This window comes from Aphelocoma coerulescens, chromosome 3 (assembly GCF_041296385.1).
Source record: "Aphelocoma coerulescens isolate FSJ_1873_10779 chromosome 3, UR_Acoe_1.0, whole genome shotgun sequence".
In the NCBI taxonomy this organism is placed as follows: domain Eukaryota; kingdom Metazoa; phylum Chordata; class Aves; order Passeriformes; family Corvidae; genus Aphelocoma; species Aphelocoma coerulescens.
Genome location: NC_091016.1, coordinates 16,446,182 through 16,465,988, shown reverse-complemented (window position 1 = coordinate 16,465,988; position 19,807 = coordinate 16,446,182). Strand labels below are relative to the sequence as shown.

At 44.1% G+C, this 19,807-nt stretch overlaps 1 protein-coding gene across 6 annotated transcripts in view; it reads right to left on the bottom strand.

The window, feature by feature from the left end:
• The window catches only part of TTBK1 (tau tubulin kinase 1), a 91,590-nt gene that overhangs the window by 7,572 nt on the left and 64,211 nt on the right, over window positions 1-19,807 (bottom strand). For all 6 annotated transcript variants that reach the window (XM_069009191.1, XM_069009188.1, XM_069009190.1 and 3 more), the window contains one exon: window positions 513-2,119. In XM_069009191.1, coding sequence (XP_068865292.1) covers window positions 513-2,119 — 1,607 coding nt within the window. The remainder of the gene's footprint in view (window positions 1-512; window positions 2,120-19,807) is intronic.

Genomic DNA, 19,807 nt, shown 5'->3' with positions numbered 1-19,807 from the left:
TATCTGGGACTCTTCTTAACATGCAGAATGGATGCAGCAACCTCTTCCAAGGCAGGAGATACAATTTGGGAATGTGGGCATGAGTTGGATTGCACCAGTTGGCCTCTGATGGTAACTGTGATGGGAGAAAAACCAACTGAGGCAATCCCAGCTGGCAGTCTTGCTGCCCTTGCAGCTCTAATTGCAATAGTCAGGCCAGGTCTCCCTGCTGAGTCCTGGCCGTGCTGCAAAACTGGGAGCTCAACACTGCGGGCATCTGCTACTATCAGACCAAATGAAAGGGCTTGTAAAAGGAAAGGTCTCAAAGCCAGGGCAAGCGAAGAGAGGCTTCAAAAAAAAAAGACAGAGACGTGAGTATTTCACACACCTGCGAGCTGAAATGACTGTAGGAAACAAGGATGGACTATGCATTCAAGTTGAGTCCAGGATGAAGTCATGGGAGGTGAGCAAAGGCCTGGCTGTGTCTCCTCAACAAGCCCAGCTCTTTGCATTTCTCACCATTTTGGTCTTACCTGCAGGCAGCAGCTGCATCCTGCGGGGAGCCACACAGCCCCGACATCGCAGTGGCCACGGAGCTCTCTGACCTCGCCACCTCCAGCGGCGTTTTCACCGGCACGATGGGACGAGGAATTCTGCTCCTTGTGCTTATGGCTCTCTCTTCTCTCCCCAGCAGTGCAGCCTTTTTCTCTCCCTTCCGTGGGATGGAGTCGTCAGAGTCGTGGGTGTCCTCCTCAGAACCGGTGGCTGATAGGGTTTCAGAGGCTCGCCGCCGCTCGTCGCTGGAGGAGGCTGAGGAGGAGGCACCTGAGGCCAGCCGGAGGAGGCGGCTCTGCCTCTTCTCCATCACCAGGCGAGCCAGGTCGGGTTGCTTTGCCCTCTTATAAAGCCTTTCTTTGGCTGAGAGTGAAGTTGAAAGGTCTGAGCCGGTGTCCTCCTCAGAGAACAAAATGGGTATCCGACTTCTATACCTGGAGCCCAGAGGCCTCCTGGGGCCGGGCTGCGGCATCTCAAGGAGGGTCTCTGCTCGCTTCAGGTGTTCTGTCGCTGATGCTGCCTTCTCGAGACTGGGCTCCCTTGTAGCCACCTTCTCAGGCTCTTCCAAATCCAGCGAGAGCGCCGCTTTGCCAGAGAGCTCCGGCTTGTCCTCAGGAAGCTTTGGCACGGCGTTGGGAAGGGCCGGCTGCTCCCCCACAGTCTCTGAGGTGGGCTCGACGTGATTGGCCGAAAGCGCGCAGCTCTCCGTCTCTGCCCCTTCCAGCCCGGAATGGATGCTTCCATTCTCCACCAGCACCAGGTTGTCCTCCAGCTCCTCCTCGATGATGACCTCCTCGAACTGCCCCAGGGGGCAGTACTCCTCGTGCCGCATCAGCTGCCCGCTGGAAGACATCACGTTTAGGTGGGTCTTCTCAGCAATGTGAACAAATGTGCGCTCAACTTTGGTAAACGGGGAGGAAGCTGTAGCCACTGCCACGGGAGGCTTTGGTTCAGATTTAAGGACTGAGGACAGGGTCCCTGGCTCAGACACATCCAGCTGGCTCCCCATGGGCTGTGGCCGCTCGCTCTGAGGTGTCAGTGCAGCGAGAGTGCCCAGATCAACTTCTGGAGGTAAGTCTGCGGCCACTGGAGACTTTTTCAGATCACCTGGTGAAAACAGCACTAATGTTTTTGAGCCTTCCTCCAGCTCCAGGTCCCCATCAGCAGTGGATGCTCGACCCTTGGACCCCTTCTGATCATCAGCCAGGAGCGTGGACGGTGCACACTCCTGGCTGTGCTCCGTGCTCTTCTGACTCAGGTCACTGCTGGAATCACTGTGCATGTCAATCTCATTGCCTTCCTCCTCCTCCTCCCCCTCATCTTGCTCATCTTCCTCCTCCTCGTAGTCTTCCTCATCTTCTTCCTCCTCCTCCTCCTCCTCTTTTCCATTCATTTCCAGATAAGGTTCCAGAGGTTTGCAAGGAGCAGTCAAGACAATGTTTGAGAAATCAACTTTCTTTATCCGCTGGGATAACTTAGGCTTTTCCCAGTAGTTGCACATATCTTTTCTGAAGTCTTGGTAAGGCAAACTTAAAGGGACTGCCTTGGGCAGGCCATTCATTTCAAATGACTTCAGCATGTACGCCTGCAGGAAGACAAATGTGACATAAGAAGAGGGTGAGTTAGCATTCACACACAGCATTGGCACAGAAGACATCAGGATCAACAGCAGCAGGAAGAATCCACAGAAAGCATCTAGTCCATCACACTTCCAAAATATATGCCTGAGCAGTCATGACTCCATCATCTGATTCGTACAAACCTTAGGAAGGAGAGATTCACAGATACTTATGAATGAAGGAAAAAAAATGTGCCAAAGAAGTTCCTTTGTTAGCAGTCTTTAACCCAGACCTAAAAGAACCATTTTCAAGTAATTCCTCAGGATTTTTTCACATTTCCCAATCTTCTTCATATGTATTTATTTCAGTATTTATATATTTACATAGTTACTCCTTCCTTACTGGAACCACTTAGCAACTCTCTTTCATGCCCAGTGAACTCAAGGGGCACCTCTGGGCTAGATAAATTTCCTGATCACTTTCCATTACCACCCACCACTGTCCCTGGGGCAGTAACACTTGGAGGGCTTCTGTGTTCTCCTGGTGCACCATCCATCCCCCCTTCTGCCCCCACATCCCTTTAGCAACTCCTCATTCTGTCTCCTACAGGCTTCTGCTTCCACTAAAATCATCAGCAAGTCATGAAAGATGGGACATAAAGTGTCATAATCAGACGCTGGGGTGTCCAACCAGGAGAAGTGAAGGGCAGACAGGACAGGTGGTGAGGGCACTGTTTCTCCAGCAGCAGCCTGTGGCAGTAGCAGGCTGTGAAATGATTGCAAATGATCCTACAGAAAACCAGCAGCTCACATGCACACACTTGACCAAACAAGGCCAAAATAAATAGGAAATGCCTGTCAAGCATGGCCTAATTAACAATCAGTTGCAAATGAAAATCACATCAGCAGCACTCTGCAGAATGGATTTAAAACCAAATCATTTATAGCACACTTCTATTAGGGCTTGCAAACTGTAACCTCTCCGTAAACTCAACCGGTCAATAATGCATCACATGTTACCCTTGGAAAGTCCTAATCATGAACAGCAGGGCTCCAAACATCTACATTTTCCAGAGGCATTTGACAGTGCCAGAGGATATTTAGGCTACACAACTAAATGTGCACGCACTTAACCACGTGAGCTCCAGAGCTGCCAACAGCTACCACATTCACCTGGCCATGGGAATGCATCTGTTTGTCTCTACTGGGGAGAAAAAGCCCTCAGTGGCTTTTCAGTCCAATGGCAAAATTAAAAATTGTGGTGAAAATCTGCATGTGCTGAGCCTGAAAAATGTAATATTTTTATGCTCCTGTACAACAGAGATATTTCAAATAGGTTGGTGGGCAGCAGCAAGCTGTTCTGCGTGGTGGTGAGTTGTTACCCAGTTAATATTTCTTTTTGTATCTTATAAATTAAAACACAGGCTGGTTTTGGCAATAGCTCTGGAATCTGAAGCTGCTTCTCTTCTTTCATTAAAGCGAAGCCTGGCCCTGAAGATGGCCCTGTATTAGCCTGGTTTGGGTTTCCACTGATGGGTTTGGGTTTCCACCTTTTGTATCAGGATGGCAGGCATGGAACATGGATTGGTAAGAGGTGCTTACCACCCTTTGCAAAGGAAATTACCCACTTGGCTTCCTCCCTCAGGCATTTCTTGGAAATAGTCCATTCAACAGCCTAGGACTGGATTAGGCATGTTGGCTGAGTTTGGTTTTCCCAAGAAGTACCTCCACAGTGTCCTAAACAAACAGATGCACTTCCCCAGTGGGACTGGGACCTGACCAAGATCTTGCCTTGTGCTGAGTCTCCCACTGGAAAGAGTTCCACAACACCAACAACAGTTCCTCTGCCACTCTACCTCACCTCATTTTCTACATGCTGTGTTTGATGATGCAGATGGACAACTGCTGTTTTTCTTTGCATAGTGAAACACGCACTGGTGTAGACCTTCATATCTCTTCCCAGCCCTTGGCTTGTGTCATCTCTTCTGCTTTGTGGTCAAGGCAAGCTGAATCCTGTCCTGCAGAGTACATCCTATATAGGCCAGAGATATGGTTTTTGTGCCCTGCAGTCTGCCCCACCAGCAGCCCTGTCTCCAGCAAACCCTCTTTCCTCAATAGCTTTTCCCTTGCAAGACACTGAAAGGTTTTCTGAGATGAGGTTGCACTAAGCAATAATGTATGACACGGAGCTGGACCACAGGATGTTGCTGTAAGGAAAATAGTAGTTCTTTATTTCTTGGGCTCTGGTACCCCTTTGCTACCAGTGAGTCACGCTGTAGATAACTTTCTAACGCCCACATACTTCCACTCCTACAAATTCCTTGCAGTATTTAGTAAATGGACTGCCTTTCTGTCTGTCATTTCAATTTCTCCATGTATTTTCTACTTCCCTGTATGGACACTGCACCCTAAGCACAACAGTGACTGCTTTACTTCTACCTACCTTTGGGAGACTTGGACTGCTTAACCTGCTGCATGCAGTAACCCAAAACTGCCAGAACACATTCCTTAAAGCAGCCCAAGACACTCACTGCTTTGCCACTGTAAATGCACCATGGAGAAAGTCCAAAGAACATAAATATCCAAGTACAAGAAATTCTGCTGAACAAGGTGTTCCCAGTTTGAACCCCTCACTAGAGAAACTTGGATCCTGTCTTGACAGTCATTATGTGCCTTTTGTACTACATCACACTCAGCTGCTCTAGGACTATTCCCCAAAGGCCAGAGAAGAACTTTTCTGCTCTGCTGTACTAATAGGGAGGAACTGAGGGAAGATGTCAGAAGATCAGAAGTGGAGAGGCTTAGCCTGTATCTTAAAACTGTAGAATAGAAAAGGTATAAGGAATCTCTGGAGGTCTCTACTCCAACCACCCCTCAAAGCAGGACCAACTTCGAGCTGGCTGTGTTGGGCCATGTCCAGCTGAGTTTTAAGTATCTCCAAGGATGGAAATCCCACAACCTCTTTGGGGCCCTCTCGTAGAGTTTGAAGCATGGTGAAAAAGTGGGGGCTTTAGGATCTAATTCCTATAGCTAACTTTCCTTTCATGCAACTTTTATCCATAACATCTCATCCTTTCACTGTGCACCTCTGAGAAGAGTATGGCCTCTCCCTCCATCAGGCAGTTCAAGGAATAAATAAGGTGCTACACCAATCCTCTTTTAAAGGCAGAACAAACCCAGCCGTCCAAACCTCTCATGTCAGGTGTTTCTAGTTCCTGGTCATCTTGGCAGCCCTCTGGCAGGTTCACTCTGCTGTGAGCAGGAACTATGCCATGAGCTAAGGCAGCCACATTTTCGTGCCTGTTAGACCTCAGATCTCCACTCCTGACTCTCTCTCGACTTGTTGGTCACTTGTCCAGGAATGCCTATGGCATTACATGTGTCTGAGCAAGTGTCCCCCACAAAGTCTGCACGTTTCACCTCTTTAACACTCTGTCTCCTAATAAAACCTGTCTTAGATCATTAACTAACGTCAAACAGCTTGTGGGTGCTGTCCAAACAAACATTTTAGGACTTTACCTACTCTATGGTCAAACCTGGAAACTCCCAGATGGAACTCTGCAGAGTTTCACAACAGAAGGCAACTGGGTTACCAGAGATAGAAATAAAATCTGAAAGAATGTGGGACAGTTCAGGGTCTGCAAAACTTATCAACCCATTAGAAACATCAATACCACTGCCCTCTTCCAAGTCCATTAATGTAAAGGAATGCCCCCTACCAACAGCAGCACTCATGAGGACTGGTGATGAAAGATTTGGGAAAAAGAGGCATCACTTGCCTTGTAATTCACTAGTGTGGCCAGTAAACAAATCAAGAGTGGTATTTCATCATGGATTGTCAACAGTTTTTTGCCAATGCTGCAACTTTAACTGATGCAGTTCCAAACATTGTCAAGATGGTGACATTGCCACAGAGGTTGCTCATACTTGGATGGCTGCCCTAGATGTGAAGAACAAGCTTTTCATAATTCCCCTCCTCGACCATGTTTCCTTATCATTATTGCTTGACCTCTTTATGGACTACTGAGGAAAGGAAAATCATGGGAACGACGTAACTGCACATGAATGTACTAGAACTGTTAATAAGTGAACTGAGATTGTTCCAACAACTCTGTCACATACACCCAACTGACCTTACTCACATAGAATGGGGATTCAGTGGGCATGGGTCTCATTGTAATCTATGGCAAAAGGGGCCAGAACAGGTGGAGACACCACTGGAGTTTAGCTCCCACTCTTTCAGTGATACCAAAATGAGGTGCACTGATCTTGGAAAGGGTTGGTCTCCCTGTGAAACAGGCAGAACAGACAAAGAGAGGACAGAGTGTGATCAGGATGACCTTCCCACCTCCCAGATGTAGTTCATAAGGGTACAGTGTCACCTGCAGGCACTGCTTAGAAACTTACAGTGGTCTGTCTGTCTGGGAGCTATCAGGGGAACTATGAAAGAATGGTTCAGCACACTCCCCCTCCCACGGGAAATTCAGAGTTGCAATGGCTCACATTTCACAGCCATGATGGTTCAAGACTGGTCCAAAGAGGAAGAAATCTGATGGATATTCCACATTCCATGATATTCCCAAGCTAATGGTCCTGTTGAATGCTCCAAGGGATTGTGTTACTAGATGGAAGTTCAGGTCTTGCTTCAAATCTTATGCTGCAGTTAATCCAAACTTTTGTATGGACACACACTATTAGTCAAAGCCCTGCGTGTTCACCTCCCTCAGTCTTCCAACACACCAGTAACTTGGGAAATATTAACCATGGATTTGATCAAAACTTGGGAGATAATGTGAAAAACCCACACAAATCTGACTTGGGAAACTGAGGAAGAAAAATATATTTTGAAGTCGCCCAAGAACAATACACCCACATGGAACTGCAACACCACTAAGCCACCATTAATATTTGTGGTACTAGGGAAGTGATTGATATGATTTATCATCATCCCCAGGACACATGTACCAATATACCATGAGGAATGCATATTCCAAGGGTGTGGGGAGTGGCACAATGTGGTGTCTGGTCTTTTTTGACTAACAATGATACCAGGTCTGACATGATTTGTTCAGAGCTAAGCATACTCTTCTGAGGCATACCAAGTGGGTCAGCAGGGATGGAATATGGTCTGCTGAGGACGGTGATGCCAACATGCACTGGGACTACTGACACTTTGTCCCCTTTGGAGGAAGCAGCCTCTTAAAACAGTGGTGTGTGTGGACAAACCAAAAGGGAGTCACAAGACCAACGACAACACGTGTGTCCTGGATAACCCAAAAAATGTGTTTGTACTCCGTATCTTTCCTATGCCAACCTGCCCAAGATTATCACTGTCCCCTTAAAAGACAGGGACAGGCACACTGTGCTCACTTTCTTGTTTCTCTCCGGGCTGCCAAGAAAGTTGTCTGGGGCAGGTTCTCAAAGCCAGCACAAGGCAGAAGCCCTCTTTTGTTTTCTCTCTGGGTTTTAGAGAATTTCCTAACACCATTTTGGCTGCTCTTGCTGGAAGCCATAGCTGTTTCTGGAGTCAGGGAGGACGTTTTCCTTGGACCTTTTCACTGCTGCTGCCCAGGACGTCCCGGAAAGTCAGACTCCACGAGTTCCAGCTGAGGCCCCACTTCCAGCCACCACTGTTGATGGAACTGCCACTGCCAGCAGCCCCTGTCAGGTGGTGTGGAGCTGACAACCTGGCAGCACTGACTCTTGGTTCTGAACTATATGAAATAGTCCTTCCAGGTTTTTTTTGTTTTGTCCCTGTTCCCCATTGGTCGTTCTTTAGGGGAAGAGGGAGTTCTGTAAACGCAAAGGCTCAGTTGTGTTTGTTTTTTTCTTTTCTTTGTCCTCTCCCTCGGCCATGTGGTTGGGAGAAGGAGGCTTCTCCACCAGCTTGTCTTTACCAACAAGATGTTTGTGACAACTGGACTTGTGGTGGGGTGGGCCCTGGAATCTATTTTCACACCCCAGCTGACAGCATTCCAAGATTGACTGATGTTATATAACCTTACCAGACAAATTAAAGCATTGACTAATGCAATTCGAGTGGGACTGGAGGAACTAAAGGAACAATTGGAGGCAACATCAAAAATGGCTTGCAAAACAGATTAAAATTAGACTTTTATTATGGCTTGAAAATGGAGTGTGTGGATGTGTGAGTCTGTCTAATGATACCTGCTCCATTCACATATCAAATGTAACTAAAGACCTTTATGAACAATTGGATCATATGAAGTATACAGCAAGAGCAAGCAGAGATCTTGGAAGTAGTATGGAAAATTGACATTTAACAAGCTGCTGCACGGGTTAGGATTTTCACTTACTGGCTGGTTACAGAGCTTATCACTGTCTTTGTTATTAGTTTTTGTTGTAATTATTACATTTTGTGAATTATTATCAATGATAACCAAGGTAATGGTCTGTCAGGTATGCATAAGATCTGTATAGATGGAAATGAAAGACGTGGGAGGAAAATGAATCACCCTAGAGAGATACCCCAAAAATCAATTATATGAAGTTAACCTTATGATGTCCCCTGTGGTCAAGAAAAAGAAATACACAGTCTATGATGTCCCTTAGTGTGAGACAATGTTATGGCTGTTGTTTGTGTGCCTGTGGCCATGGGGTGAATAACGTGATGAGTGCTAAGTGTTGGTTTAAGTCGGTGACAAACTGATGATGCTCATTGAAAAAAAAGTGAGCTGGGCTCCTCACTGACCTTGCACATGGGTGGAGCAAGGTCAAACCACTGGATGTTGTCTGGGGTGAAGTGGAGGCCTCACAGCCCGATATTGTTTCAGTACCAGCCATAAGCCTCACTCCCCCTTCCCCCTCCACAAGAAGCTGTGTTATAACTCTGGTCCATTAAGAAAATTAGGATGCATGCAAAGATTCTCTGGAGAAGGTCAGACAGCCCTGACTGCTGCCTCAGTGGGTGGAGGAGGACCAAAGTGATTATTTTACCTTTTGCATCAACTTTAAATTCTGACTGAAAGTAACCAAGAGCCTCATTAAGACTTCTTTGCTTATTAACATTCACGCCCCTCAGAATGCAAATGAAGAGAAAAGAGAACATGCCTTACATATATGACAACAGTCACCAAAATCCCACCTACGCCACGTGATTGTTCCACCCCTTTGGAAAGGGTCAAAAATTATTGTATAAAAGAAGGGGTGTATTGGGGCAAAGAAAAAGCACCATCCATGAATCTGAACCGTGGAAGTCCTTACTTCACTTGGCCAGATCTATAGTATTGATACGTTGCTTTATTTGTGAATCTGTGATCTGTGAATTTGTGATCAAGTTCTTATTGAACACAATCAGACCCATAGTGTCAAGAACCACATTCTTTGTGAATCTGTGCTTGTGAAAGTTCTTCTTGAACACAGCTACACTCACACTGCTGAATTGGGAATAATCAGCAATTAAACCCAGCCACACCCAGCCCCTCTGATCTCTGACGAGCTGCTGGACCTGGGGACGAGTGGGTTAATTTTCTGTCAAAATTGCTATACCATTTATGCCACATACAGTACAGAGTGGGCTCAGTGCCCTCCAGAAAAGCCTGCTCTCCTAAGCAGCTCTGCGCTGATATGGGGAGAAGGGAACAGTTTCCCATGTGAGCCTAATCAATTTTCCCTTTTACTTTAGAATTTGGGATTTTTTTCTCTCCCATCTCTTGTAAGCAAAAACCAACCAGGTACAGGTAAAACCCCCTCACAATATTTATTTCACATAAATTCAGGAAATGATGCACTTTTATCTACTGTTCTGTTTCAGACTGTGCTCTAAACCATGGCATCACTGGATCCTTCTGCAGAGCTTGACAGATGTACGTATCTGCCCCATACCAGCAGCCTGTCAGGGGCAAACCAAAACACACTTTGAAGCATGGAGAAGATGGGCTTTGGACCTTGCTAAAGGCAGATTCGGAAGAATCCTGCCTAACCTTCCACAGAATTCCCAGGAGAAAAAGGGACTCACACACTGTACAACCCTCTGAGACCACAGCCTAATCCAGGCTGTTCCTCCCAGACCATCACCTGCCTGCACAAACTGCTCTCTGCCTTCGAGGAGCTGAAATCTTGTGATTCTTCTGCATGAGCGAAGTTTCCACCACCCTTTCCACAGGTATCTGAGCCTTCACATGCCTTGAACTGAAATCACAGTGTGGCCTTCCCAAAGTACATAGAACACACCTCTAACAGTCACATAACTTGGTTTCTATTCCCAGATCTGTCTTAACTGCAAGTTTTTAGTGATCACATTTGTAAACAATAATGGACCTCTCACTGTTCTACCAGATCTCCTTCAGCTCCCTGCCCGGTGCTCCCATGTACCCAAGGATGAGCAGGGGACACCTTCCCAGAGCAAAGGAAGTAGAAAAACAAAGAAAGAAATCAAATAAAAAACCCAGCCATCAACAAGATGCTGCCTTTGATTCTTTAATAAGGTTTTGGTAGTATACAAGCTTTTTTTTGTTTGTTTGCTTTTTCTTTTTTTTTTTTTTTTCCCGATTGTCTGGATTAACATACATGGATTTAAAAAAGGCACAAAATCCATTGCACAGCTTCTGTTTTGTTTGTTTTTGATGACATTGCCTGTTCATTGTGGTTTCAAGTGTAGGATTTTACAGTACTCTGCAGCATTTACAGCATGATCTACATACAGGTAATCAATGCATGCTTTTATACAGGAGACAGAATTCAAATTCTCTCTCAGTATTTCTATATACACAATAATACAGTCTTTTTCTTCTGAAAAAAAAGCTTTAAATTGGTCTTGCATGCTTGGTATACCAGAAGAATTAGTGCAAGCATATATTACAGTGTTATTGCAGTACAAAAAGGGGTTGACCTTAGGCTCTAAAGGGATTAGATAAGGAAGAATAAAAAGACTCGAGGAAAACAAGCTTTGGATCCCTTTAGCCAACTACGTCCTTCCAAACTGATCCCTACACAGTACTGCCTTTAAAGCTACAGCAGGCTGCGTCCCCTCCATCTCCCTGCTGCCTTCCCCCTGAGACGAACTTCCACAGCTTCTGCAAACCTTCTGTCCCTAGCAGTCCGTGAGGACTCCTGGCAGCTTGAGGAATTCCTCCTGCTGGACCTCTTAATACTGGAGACCTGCTTGAAAGGGACTGCACTGACATCCACTGCTTCAAGCAAACTCAAGTCCCAGCAGATGGAGTTTCTCAAGCAAACCAGGTAGCACAACAGGTTCCCTACGGCTTTTGTCTCCTCTCAGTAGCAATGACCACAGAAACCCACATTCACCTCCTACTCAAGCAGCAGCTGGTTAAAAATGGTTTGGACTCTCCTGCTTAGCAGCAACAGAAGTCTAATAGGTGACAAAAGGTAATGCAAAGGAAGGATATGCTGGTCCCTGAGATTCTTCATGGGAGCTGAAAAGTCTGAGAAGCAGAAATCAAGTTCTCAACACGACGTTAATTGTTCCACTGGGAATGGGAAGAGGCCTTAGTCCTGAGAGATGCAGATGGCACACAGACAGCAAAAGCTGTAGTCCAGTCTTCCCTGTAACAGCTTTTATTTGGATACTATCAGGACCTTAGCATATCCTGGAAGTGACATTATCCTCTGCCAACATAGACTAAGCTTGATCGGGACTGGGAGATCTGGCAGGATTGACAACAGTGAGTGGAAAAAAACCTAGAATCTGAGTTTCTGAAGCAGCTCTTCCTTCAAACCAGCATCAGATGAGGTAAAAGTAGCAGGGGTCTTAGAGCTGCCATGCTTACTTGCAGGATCTCCATGTTCCAAGAATCAGCACCATAAATGTTAGAGATGTTCTTCTATCCAGCATCTCACCATCAAATGCTCCACAGGCTTTTTCTTCATTCTTTTGACCAAGGTGAATAGGACAATCCAGTCCTGTGCTGGATAAGTGCTCTGCTCCTCCCTGTTTGTGCTTTCACGTGTTAGGTTTGTGCCAGTTTTCCTAGCGTCTTGGATGGAAGCAAAAGCTCTGTAAAAGTGGAATGCCTGCCACTCAGCTTCCCAGCTCTGTAGCCACCAGAGTCTCCAGCGAGAGCCATGGGGACCATGGGGACCACTGAGCGGACATGGGGACCACTTCATTTTTATCATTCATTAGAGACTTGGGAAATAGTGAGCAAGTGGAAGGAAATGATAATTCAAAAATTGTTCTAGTCCCTAACTGTAAAGGCAACTTAATAGCAGCAAGAAAGAAGAAGAATATTCTGAAAGCTAAACATCTTCCTAAGTCATAAAAATAACCAGAAGTCAGCAGTGCTGAATAAGAACCTGATCTGGCGGGGGTTTTTCTAGAAAGGACCAAGCTGAAGGGGCAAGAGTCCCATGGAAATCCTCCTTATCTGACTTGTTCAGAGGAAATTTGCCATTACTGTGTTTCATGTTGCCAGATAATTAATTGCACTCATAATTAAACTGAGAAACTTGTTGGAGTTGTTGGAGGAAACCCTGGGGATTTTTACGAGGCAAGTGCACTAGATGAGGTAACTCATTGAAACACTTTGCATATGAAAAAATAAAACCTCCGAACATAAAGCAATTTTCTTTTCAAACACTAGAAGACATGCAAGTGAATGTAAAATGGGGATTGCTTCCAATCCCCAGGTTACATGGTTAGCAGCTTGTTCAAAATGTACATTCATCATAACATCATTTTTTTCAATGGCAGGTGTGATACAAAGAAGTTGCAATACAGCAAATAACACTTAGAAACATTTCCCAGAAATTAATCTTTGCGCTGTCCCCTGGAACTACCAATGCAGGTTTGTTGTTATAGTCACCCAAACACAAAACACATGGCATTAAAACACAACAAAAAGCAAGGTAGTGTAGCGATGATCAACCTTTATGTGTTTTATTTCATGTTTTAATATTACCCAAAATAGGTGTTTGCATACTATAAATTACGTCCCAAGTGCCAGCACTGTTCTCATCACCAGAATACTCTGCCACCAACTGACAGCAAAAGGAGAGATATGTATGTATGTTACAACACACTGAATTAAGAGACCTGGGCTGGGCCAGGTTGCTGAAATCCGACCTGCAGCATGCAGAGGAGGCCAGGTGTGCCACCTGAACCAGACACCATAAAGATACTTTCTGTAAGTGTTGAGATTTGTTCTTTGCAACAGCCTTTTCAGCATTTGGGGGTGTGCAAAGTGGCCCACTACTGGCACAGAAACTCTTCTGTAAGGCAGGACCACGTGCGACCGTTCACACACCACGTGTGGGTCATGCACACACACAAACACACAGACAATCAGAAATGGAAACTCCAGCAAAAAGCATCACAACACCATACTGGGGACAACAGTGAAATCAGGAAGCACATCTGGCTTACTTTGGTCAGCCTCTCCAGAAATTATCATCTCCTCCAGTCACTCTGGGGAGAGCTGGTAACTACAGGGAAGCAGGTCAAGAAGAAGGTACCCCATCTTCTCAAGCTGAGAAATAATGGAAGCAATTTTTTCACCATAAACACTAACAGGATTTTAGGGGTTCGCAAATTATCCATGATTTTAAAGGCTTCAGACCTTGTCTGCTAGGAAATGCAATTTTATTTTTTCAGCTAGCCTCTTGCAGCCCATCTGTTACTGCCAAGCAGAGCTAGACAAATACATGATAGCTACCTCCAAATTGTTCTTTCCCATTTTTACCAAAGGGAAACAAGAAAAGGAAAAATAAAAATAAAAGCTTCTCTTTTGAGTAGATTGGGATAAAAGAGCCCTTTCTTATTCAATATGAAAGTAGCAAAATGGTCTCAGCTTCAGGTAAAGTTCTGAGATTGTCATGAATAAATTTCTAATGACAACCATTAATAAAATGTCTCATTCATATAACCCAGCAGTTGGCAATACAAATAAATTCAGTCATTGACGCAGGACTGCGTCAGTTACTAAGTGCTGTAATACAAATGTGACTGGATACCACAGAGACTCCACGGAGCCTAAGGAAGAGATGCCAGACCCACTGGACAAACATGGCTGGTACCTGTCACCAATCCCTCCAGATAAGCAGTAGAAAATCTTCTATTTTCAAGAACAATCTTGTGCTGCTGTCAAGCTCTTAAAAGTTCCGCATATACATATCATGGAAGATTGATGGCAGTGTGAGAGGGAAGGACGTTAGAAAACAGGAAAAGGACTGAACACATCTTTCTGTACCTTCTGACCTTCAGTCTCCTATTGTTGAGCTATTTTACAAGAGAGGAATGAACTAGCAATCGCTGTATTTTCTTGCCTTAATTTATTTACAAAGGATCACAGCACCAGATTCAAATAGTGCATTTTTACATGAGAGGAAGGGAAGTTCCTGGTGATTTGCAGTCAAAGAAATGCCTCCATGATATTTGTTGTATTTGGTATATAGGTCCCACCCACTGTCCCAACAATTTACAGATCACCAAAAAATATTCAGCCTCCTGAAATTCCTTTTGTGCAACCAAACATCTGGCTTCATCCTGACATGTTCTGAAAAGGCTTTTCTTGCTCCTGACTCCCCTATGTCAAACAGCAGGGAAGTGATTAATGGCAAAAATAAAGCACTTGGGAATCGTTTGGATTTAAGAGTCTATATGAAGGTATGAGTACCACAAGTGGTGTTTCTGAATAAACTCTGGAAAGGCTAAATTGAGGTGTTTGCTCTGGTTTCCCAGACTGCAGAAGGGTCCTTCTGACTGCAGAAGGCTTCTACTACAAAACAAATCACCAAGACTCTCAGAAGAGGCTGCACACATTGGGACAAAGTAGTCAGTGACAAAGATGGTACCAAAGCCTGGCAATGCTACTGAAATAAAAGACAAATGAGGTAGATAAACACTCCAAAGTAAAATCTTTGGAAGAAATGTTTGAAGCACAGAGCAGAGAAGTGTCCCAAATGACACTTGTTTTGTTTCTCATTTCAAGTGCTCACAGCCTAGGCGAGTTAGAAGAGCTGTGTGTCCACTGGCTTTAGAGCCACTTTTGGAAAAGAAACAGCTGAGCTACTGAAGAGCCATTCAACCTCTGTGCCCCTGAATGGGCTGAGGAAGGTGCTGAAAACACCTCTGCTTATTATGGCTGATCAAGCAACAGGCCTCTTTCCAGAGGTCCTGTATCTAAAAAATATAGCAGAAAGGAAAGAAAGACTGTTGACTGGTTCTTAAAGGCATGCTGCTTTCTTGTGTAACACCTGGGTCTGGCTGCTCCAGAAGCAGCTGGGGAGAGCTGGGTATCAAATGGAATTGAAAAAACAAAGAGCTTGTTTAAAACAACAAGATACTTTGGCGGCCTAATGGCAGTAGCACAGGCTTGATAAGGGAAGAACAGTCATTATATGTGGCAAAGTAAACACCAATCCCCAAAAAAGAATCCAGCAGTCCGTGATACCTCCAGTTTAAGACAGGCAACAGGAGGAAACACTGGTATGTTAAAGTTTACAGTTAATGAAGAGTGTCAGCTCTGTTGCACTTACAGTTTTCCTCTACTGGCTGTTTGAAATACCCTATTTGATTTGAAACCTCCCCACTCTCCCAGCTCCTAGGTAGGAGAATGGGGACAGCAAATTTTGCCAGCCCAGAAAACATCCATTTGGAAGAACTTGGAGGTTTGCAACTGGAGTTGCAACGTTTTCTCACTCACAGAAACCTGGCACTGATTAAGCAGAATTTAGAGACATGCTCACAGCAATAGAAACGGTGTTCAGCCAGCTACTTACATGGCTTGCAAACACAGATGGTACCTGTGTCTTAAGGGAAAGAGCACTGCCAGCTGTCTAAATTTAGCTGCTGATGAAGACAACAATTGGGCAGAGCTTGCTAAGTCCTAAGGATTCCCAGATTTGAAATTGTCTTGAAAATGGAAGGTATCTTCCATTCTCATTTTTGAAATCAAGCTGCCTTTAAACAGTGCGATCCTCACACAGATTCCATGTAGAGCTGAGACTGCTCCAGTTGCCAAAATGTGCCATTTTTTTCCAATTTCCTCCAAGGAAGTCAGAGGGAGGGAAGGCTCCTTTGCTGCTCAAAGTGCTATAGGGATTTTATGGCACACCACGAGCGATGCAATGCATAGGAAACCGGTGCAGGAGGCATGCTCTGCAGATTCTTGGGAATGGCAAAGGCAGAAGGTAGTGCAGGTATCCAGGGATGCACTAATGATGTGAGGGATGAGATTCCATGAATGGTAATGGAGGTAAGCCACGGGGGCAGGTGAACGTATGGAGTGGGACAGACAGAGGCAACCAAGGCAGAGCAAAAAGACTTTGTCATACAGGGAAGAGATGGGAGAGGCAAATTGGAACAAAGAGGCAACTAGATCTAAGAGAACTTCTCAGTGAGGTGAAGGTGAGAGGGTTCTGCATGTGAAGTCTACCAGCAGCTTGGGGCTATAGCCAACTGCCGCTGTTCTTGCAGCCAGGTTCAGATTTGAACAGAAGCTGGGTGGCAGCTGCTGAGCAATGTCTGTGCTTACAGAGCAATAACGAGATCCCAATGAGCAATGAGGAGAACAATGAGGAGAACATCAGCTGCCTTATCTCAATCCAGACTGGAGGCCACTGTCCAAGTACAGCTTCTCCACCCTGGGCAGGGGGGGGACTTGCAGTCTTGACCACATTAATGCCCACAATGCCCAAGCTGAGACACACAACAAAGAGAAGGAGTGGTAGAACAGGAGCAACTTCATAATGAAGAGCTAGTGTAAGGATGGGGTTATATCACACATATGGCTGTTCTACAGGGCATTTCTACCTTACTTTCTGTCATCACTGCAATAAAAGAGACTTTAAATAGTGAAAGAGGTGGTGCACCACAACTCTTTCACATGCCTGCCCCCCTACAGTAATAAAAAAGAATGGGAATGGTAGACAAGTTCAGGCTCACACCAGGGACTTTATCATCATGGGGGTATCAAGAGGATGCTCCTAATGCACACTGGCATCTGCAGACCTGCACCTGTGTCAGTGCAACTCATTTTCAGTCAACCCCCTCCCACCAAAACGGTCTCCCCTGAAAGTGAATGCATGCTGGCATAACCACATTTATCCAATGCTAGCTTAACCCAAGCATTTACATAACATTTTCACAGAAATCATATCTCACTAGCTCCTTCCTGAGGGAAGGAGGCTGAGGAGAGAGCAATAGATTGGAAACATCTCCCATTCTGCATAGAAAGAAAGTGAAAGGAGCCAAGAGGCCAAGATATAAAAAGATGGCTTTTATATGTATATACAAGTGATGAACATTTGCTCACTGAAGTAGATCATGAGATCCCAGCAACAGCTACCTGTCCTGATGCCAATGATCTCTGTGAGGGAGCGCTCGTTTCCAATCTGGATTCTGAGGAGAACAAGTGCTATGTACAATGTATGTAAAAGAAGAGTACATCCCTCAGGATGCAAATCCTGTTCTTGGACCCTTCTCATGAACACAATTTGCCTAAGAGTGTGATGCTGAATGGGAATTTTATTTCACTAGTATTGATTCCCACTGGCTCATTCCATCTGAAGAACTAAAAAAACCCTACCAAACACAGAAGGACAAATAACTAGGGCAACTAACTTTTCAGCCCACAGACCCCGGACCAATTTTCATGGCAACAGCCTTCCATCAGTTGGGTTTTTTGCCAACTGATTTTGGACATATTTACATTTATAATTGCAGTCATTATAAATTAAACACAATAAATAAATGCAATATAAATGTAATCTACATAAGTTTTTTTAGAATTGCACCGCACTAGTTTCAATATTAATTTATTACATTTCCATATATATAAAAAATATCTCTTTTCACATTTCTTTAATTTGCCAACTGTTCCTCAACAATATGTAGATTCCATAGTAATTAATACAGCATTAGATGAAGATGTTAAAAAACCCCTTCAAATTGGCTATTTTTAATACTTTTTGCATAATACTTTAACATCAGGATTCCAGCCATTAGCACCAATTAATTTTTTCAGAATTAAATTGTAAAAGACATACTGATCATGAAATAAGACCTCCCATAAAACCCAGGTGACAGCAACATGTCAAATTATTCTGGTATAGAGCCCAAATTTGATGGTTTAACAGGATTAGTTTAGAAACCAGTATCCTACCTTACAGAGACTGAACAGCAAAAACTTCAGTGTCTTTTAATAATGTATTTCAGTGGTTTACCACACACACCTGTGTCTTTAAAATGAGCATCTTGCTTCTAGGTTTACCTTTGCTACTTTATCTTCCAGCCCTTACACTCATTATCTTTGCCTGGCAGGTTAAAACCCCTCTTGCTCTCTTCAGGCAGGGACACCTAACAGCAATCATGTCACTTTTTAGTTTTGTATTTAATGACAGACTGCATTTCTTCCAGCTTATTCTACAAGGCAGGTTTTACAGAATCAAGCATTCTTGTACCACTTCTTCTCTTTTAGGTTTTGAAAATCTTTTACAAAAATTTCCGTACAAGACTTGGATATGATGTCTGGTAGTGATCTCACCACCACCAAATATCTCCCTCTGCTCACATCTTCCATTTTCCTGCTGACACACCAGAGAATGTATTTATTCCTTTTTGCTGTAGCAGCATAGTAAGAACTTAGATGCAGCTAATTACTTCACCTAACTCTCACCTCATTTTGGGAGACAGCACCTCCCAGGGCACAGTTTCTCTCATTCTGTACATGTAACTTACATCTTCCATACTCCAAACATGACCTTGTCCCTGGGTGCATGCAATCATTACTTTGAATGCAAGCAATTTATCAAGCAATTCAGATCCTTCTGCAGAGCCAGTCTGTCAGTAGTGTTTTATCAAACCACCCACCTTCTGTCACTGCAAACTTTCTCCTCAGTGATTTCTTTGTTCTTCTTGACAGCCACTAAAGGCATGGAATAGTGCTGAGCTAAGGGCAGGAGGTCAGGAGTCCTAATGAGTAACAGCCCCTCTTGTAAGAGATAGCAACATATAAACATATTTTGTTTGTCTAGTTGGCTTTCAATTTATTAATAATTTTAATTGGAAGAAAGTCTTATTGGAGTCTATATAAATTAATCATCTTTATAAACCAGAATTTTGAACTTACAAGAGCAGGATCAAGTTTATGTGAACAGCATTATGATGAGTAGCATTAGCTAGATCACTGACCCTTGAAATTTATGTATGGAGCTATTTATTGGCTAGTCATTGTTTTTGTCTGAACAAAGGGCTTAGAGTTTATAAATACCCAGTTTTCCAGTTTCTCCCCTTTTCTGACCTGCAAAACTAAAAATTGGTTGATTTTTCTTTAAAAAGAGAACAAGAGTAATTTTAATTCCTAAAATTGACCTTGAAAAGTGAAAATCAGTGCTTTGGATGCTATGAACAAAAATTATTAAGAGTTACTGATTTAAGTCTAGTGCTTTCACAAATTCCATTTTCTCTGGAATCTCTTGTTCCATTAAAGTCTCTATTGAAGTTGGAAAAAAATAACATCAGAGTAGAGTCTACTTAAGGAAATTATCCCTTCTCATGCCACTTTGAGAAGAGCAAAGCCTTGCTCCTTTTTGTATCTTGGTGCTTGACAAGGGAACTGCCAAATAGGATTAGGCTACTGGTTAATTCAGCCCAAGTATTTTTGGCAACACCCAGTACCTTTTTAAAAAATAAAGCTCATGAACAAATTGCAGATAAAAATTTAGTCTGAACAGTAAACTGTCCCATTCACACATATTCTTGGGACAAAAGAAATTGATGTCACTGATTCAAGA